Source organism: Solanum stenotomum, chromosome 10, assembly GCF_019186545.1.
Source record: "Solanum stenotomum isolate F172 chromosome 10, ASM1918654v1, whole genome shotgun sequence".
In the NCBI taxonomy this organism is placed as follows: Eukaryota; Viridiplantae; Streptophyta; class Magnoliopsida; order Solanales; family Solanaceae; genus Solanum; species Solanum stenotomum.
In genome coordinates, this window is record NC_064291.1 from 51,014,332 (window position 1) to 51,019,522 (window position 5,191).

Below are 5,191 nucleotides of genomic sequence, written 5' to 3' on the forward strand. Positions count from 1 at the left end.
TTTAAATAAATTAAATTACCAAGATAAAAAAAAATTAGGGATTACAAATGTTCAAAATTCAACTTTGTAGCTAGTGGAAACAACTATTAAATTTGCTCCCAAACATACATATCACTCTAATGAACTCTTGCTTTGCTTCATTATTTGGAGAAAAAAGGTCTCCAAAAATCACACATCAAAGGAAAAAATAACTAAAATTGCTCTACATGAGAACTTGCACTATCTGTTGTATGCCATATTTGAGGAAAAAAACCTTCATATCTCTGCCTGGAAATCTTACCTTCCCACTTCAGAATTCTCAGGTTTCTCTATATACTCAAATATTGGCACAAATCAATTGTCGTTTGGCGTGCTTTGGTCTTCATCACCTTCAACAACATATTGTTTGACAGCAACAAAGATTTTCTCAGGCACCAAGGGTCCATCTTCATGATCTAATAATTTAGTGTCCCATCTCAGGCCCGCGGCGATTTTCCTAACCTTGTTCAAGACTTCAACTCCATCTCGAAGAATGACTGCACCTTCAGGACGCAGAACACGGTCCATTTCTAGGAGAATATCTTCAAATTCACACCTAATCCACAATCATATAGCTTTAAGTATCAGTATCACTTTTTTTTAATCTTTTCTGTGCAATATATCCGACTAATAGATATAGCTATAGATCCCTCAATATATAAAATGAGAGCAAAGATCCAATTCTTTAAAGAGTTTAAGAGCACTTACTTGTCCTGGTACAGAGTGAACAAGCGATTAGCATGAAGAAGGTCATACGTTCTCGGGTATGTAGAGAAGCCTTCACACCTGAATGGAGAAAAAATTCAAGATCTCGACTATTACCCGTGGAAAACAATAACAGAAGAATGACAACTGCCAAAACATGCATAATATCTCCAATATGAAACCTTAAATTTTCCTCAAACATGCAAATAACAGTAGCTCTTGGATGTTTCATTTGAATCTTCTCATTAGATGCTATAGCTGTTCAGTAAATAAAGGGAAGAAAGTTCTGGAATTCTTGGAAACAAGGGTAGGTGGATAGGCCCGCTGAAATCCCCAACTAAGTAAACTAGCAAAATGCTTTACAATTTGAAAAAAAATATAGTTGATAAGAAACCATTAGCGATACATACCAGTCATGGTATATGCCAATTAAGCCCCTCTCATATACGACACCAAGAGTGTTTTCAGCAATAGTTGGCACAACATTCATCACCCACAGTTTAGGAGAGTCTAGTGCTGCTGCAAATCCTCCAAGTCCGGCATTCATGTCCATTATGTTGTGATATCTAGTGGTGCCAAGTAGGCTAATGCTCCTCTTGTAAGAAGTGACGTGTTTCTTCCAAAGCTTATTATCCTCTTGATAAGACTCAACTGTTACCCCAGGAACCATTTCATTGGCTATACGTGGGGGAACTGCAAAAAGCCTAGCAGGAAACTTCTTCAATTCTCCTCCAGCTACTTCATCAGAATTCTTGACATCGGGGTAGGGGGTTATGCATGCATCCATCTTCTTATACCTGAATCACCAATTTATACAAAGTGGAAAGATTAACACAAATTAATACTCGGATAATTGGATAACAATCTAGCATTCAATATTTATGGTGATGACCCAAAGGACCCAAGGTAATGTTATAGTCATGAAACACAGGAAAAACCAAGTCACAGATAAGCTTGAAATATTTTCTCCAACACTTGTCATAACTCGTGAGTGGCTCTCACCTTTTTCTTTTTTTGCAACCTGCATTCCATCTTATGCTCTAATTAACTCTGATTTAACACTTAAGTTAACAAGTGAAAGGAAAAGACCCACCAATAATTGTACATCTTTATTAATGTTGTTGGTTGAATACTATTACCTGAATTTTGTCAAAGCAGAAAGTCACATCAAAGTTCATAGGGAGGCACTTACCCTTGAAAACATATATATAGCATAGTGATAAAGTGATTATTCGCTTGGTGAAAGACAAATTAAAAATCGTAAGACCTCTTATACTGGCAGGTTGTTTATCAACAGGCTACTTTTATGCAGTACCTCAACAGACATCAATATACTGACTTTCAAACAGGTCTTGTAAAATCTACAAAGCTAGAAGGATAAAAGGGCAGTACCTCAACAGACATCAATATACTGACTTTCAANTTGGTGAAAGACAAATTAAAAATCGTAAGACCTCTTATACTGGCTGGTCGTTTATCAACAGGCTACTTTTATGCACTACCTCAACAGACATCAATATACTGACTTTCAAACAGGTCTTGTAAAATCTACAAAGCTAGAAGGATAAAAGGGGTTTGCACAGTTGCTACAGAAACCAACTATTTCTCTATATCAACCTACTGTATATGTGAAGCATGGTCCCTGAAAACGTGCTTGAGTTAATACCTAAATAATCAGTGTTGCAAAGGCGCGCTTGAGCCCTGAAGCGAGGCTCAAAATGTGTTGAACAATTCACCTCGCTTAATGTGCGCTACAGTCCTCATCAAGGTTCTAAGGCATACTTTTCCTTGCCAATGAGCCTCTTCTGAAGACTAATCCCTCAGCAATTGATATTTCACTTTATCGTAAAAAAATAAATCAACTTCTTTGTTCATATATTTGTCATTCATGCTTATAATTATTAGTCTTGGCATAAATATATATTTGTATTTTTTCTCCCTTTGTGCCTTTTTCCAATAAAGCTCACGCCCAACAGACCTTAGAGCTTTTTTGCGCTTTTTGCTTTTGATAACACTTATACATTGCATGAGTTGCACCTCTTGTGAGGAAACCACAATAAAACTAGAGACATTAACAGTTTGGACTCAGAAGCAACAAATTATCTTGTACCTTTCACAACAAAACACAGTGAAGATGGTCTCTGGAGTATAAATAAAAGTAATTTGACAAGTAGGCGCTAGTAACTCACCAGACATTATCAGCATCCTTTGTTTGACATATGTTGGCGGATGTTCTTCTGCATGATTTTCCATTTATGTTTTTCCTCCATATAGCTACATCACCTTTTTCGTATTTCTTCTCCCAGCAAAGAAGCTCAGCATACTCTTCAATCCTTCTTTGCTCGGCTCTACAATTCTCCTTGGTCCTGTTCCAGACTCTGTGATAGGTCTTCCAATTGAGTGGAGGACCAGACAGAATCCAGTATCCACCAGGTCTCAGAACTCGATCAACTTCCATCATGTACATGCCCTCTGTACATACAAGACAATTATCAGCAAGCTAGAAAATTCACCATTTAAAGTCAAAAGTCATCGCTGACAATTTTAATTTTCTTAGAATAAACTAAAAGTCTCACTACTTACAATTATTCTTGAGAAGAACTAATTTACAGCATCTAATTTTATTTATTGTACATGATTTCAAAAGGATCTTTCCTCTTACACATAGGAATTTACTGTTTTAATGGAATTCTATTATGCTATAGGCTCAACCAAAATCTCTGTCAAATTTTTTCCTTGCGAATTGATCTCCAGTACTCGGTATGCTATAGGCTCCGGATGGCACTTAAAGAACAATACAAAGGGCAAGTACAACACGAAAAACATTTAAGAAAGTGCGAAAGTTTTAGAAAGGTCTTATCTATCACTAAATCTTGTACAATATTTTTTTTTTTTGATGACAAGGGAAACCCGCAGCGTAAAACGCCCGCTCCTATGCAATAGCTCGCAAACCACATAGGAGAGGTAACCCGCACTAGGCAAGCCCGGTGCGACGAGCTCGACCCAAAAGGCCAACCCCTTCCTTTCGCTGGCAAGGGGTTTCGAACTTGAGACCTCCAACATGAAAGTCCCAAGCCCAAACCACTGGGCCACCCCGAAGGATTCTTGTACAGTATTTATCAACAGCGATCCTCTTAAATGGTTAATTCCCCCTTTACAATTATGTACCAAAGCAGGTTGAAGTTATATAACATTTCCGCACTTTATCTGTAGCATATACAAACCACAAATTTATTAATACGGACCAACGGATTTGACATCATTTCTGCAAAGAATGAAATATATTACACCAACCAATACCGTCCAAAACATTGCAGCAACATCAAAACATCTCTTTATAAAAACCTCTTTTATTTTTGATGAAACCTCTCTTTATAAAAACTTAGCAGGCTAAGGCATTTCCTTTGAATAAATAAGCAGTTCCATTAATATACACCAAGATGATGACACTATAGAGTTAGTAGACAAAGGCTTATCTTCCCTATGGCTATCAACGCATAGTTCATTTCTTCCTCCCTCCTTCTCCCTCCCCGGATATCAGAATCTTAATGAAATTCTTTAGTAATTCCCTCAGCCTGTTTCCATCTCAAGGTTGACAGTTAACATTCTATTCTACTCAAGCTTACTCAGAGCAGCAACCAAATACCACAAAGATGCCACATGGATGAAGAACTCTACCTTCAAATATAACTCATAAAATCAAATAGTCAACAGGTTTTGGAAAGTAGAAAAATGATGTAAGTCAAAAGATATGCCACTAGCTCAAATATGTAATTAAAAAAAAAGGATATCCAAATGTTCACCGGTGACTGGATAATATTTTATCTAAGTTGGAAAAGAATTGCAGTCCCTATTAAAGGTGACATAATATATTCAATATCAGAGTAGAAATGCCCATTATGGAGTCAAACATACTTCCAGAGTCATCAGCACCTATACTGTTGCCATTGTTTTCTTTTTTCCTGAAGTGTACTGTTTCCAAAAGGTTCTATAGATCTTAAATCCGTCTAATAGAATAGATAACAAGATCGAAAAATGGCCAACATCAGAAAATTCGGTAAGATTGTTAATTTATAGCTTGTGGATATACCTTTTGATGCCCAGGGAATCAGACACCGAGAACAATGAGACATGTCAAATGATCTTGATGGGTATGGAAGGCTTATGGAACCAAGAACTCCAATAACAGCAGGTACACCTCGCTCCAAAGCAAATTGCACTTGTGCTTCATGATTGTCCTTAGGTGCAAATGACATTGCCAGAATATTTCTCTTCAGCAAGTAAGCACCCCAGCTAGCAACCTTATCAACATGATGTGAATGCAACAAGTTGTCAGAATCCAAGAAAACAGACCACTATGCAAACGCATGATACTTAATGGAAAATTACAAGCACTACTGCCTTTTTCCTGTAGAATGTATTTAATTAAAATAAGAAGGAAAAAAAAAGGGTGTGTGTGTGGGGCGGG

The 5,191-nt window shown here is 37.1% G+C and overlaps 1 protein-coding gene across 1 annotated transcript in view; it reads right to left on the reverse strand.

Moving 5' to 3' along the window:
* LOC125841817 (probable methyltransferase PMT14) overlaps positions 1-5,191 on the reverse strand; it is an 8,108-nt gene continuing 2,917 nt past the window's right edge. Inside the window, exons 3-7 of the mRNA XM_049520997.1 lie at positions 4,814-5,024; positions 2,913-3,195; positions 1,134-1,520; positions 727-804; positions 1-574 (exon numbers count right to left, since the gene is read on the reverse strand). Of these exons, the coding sequence (XP_049376954.1) occupies positions 334-574; positions 727-804; positions 1,134-1,520; positions 2,913-3,195; positions 4,814-5,024 (1,200 nt within the window). The 3' untranslated portion in view covers positions 1-333. The remainder of the gene's footprint in view (positions 575-726; positions 805-1,133; positions 1,521-2,912; positions 3,196-4,813; positions 5,025-5,191) is intronic.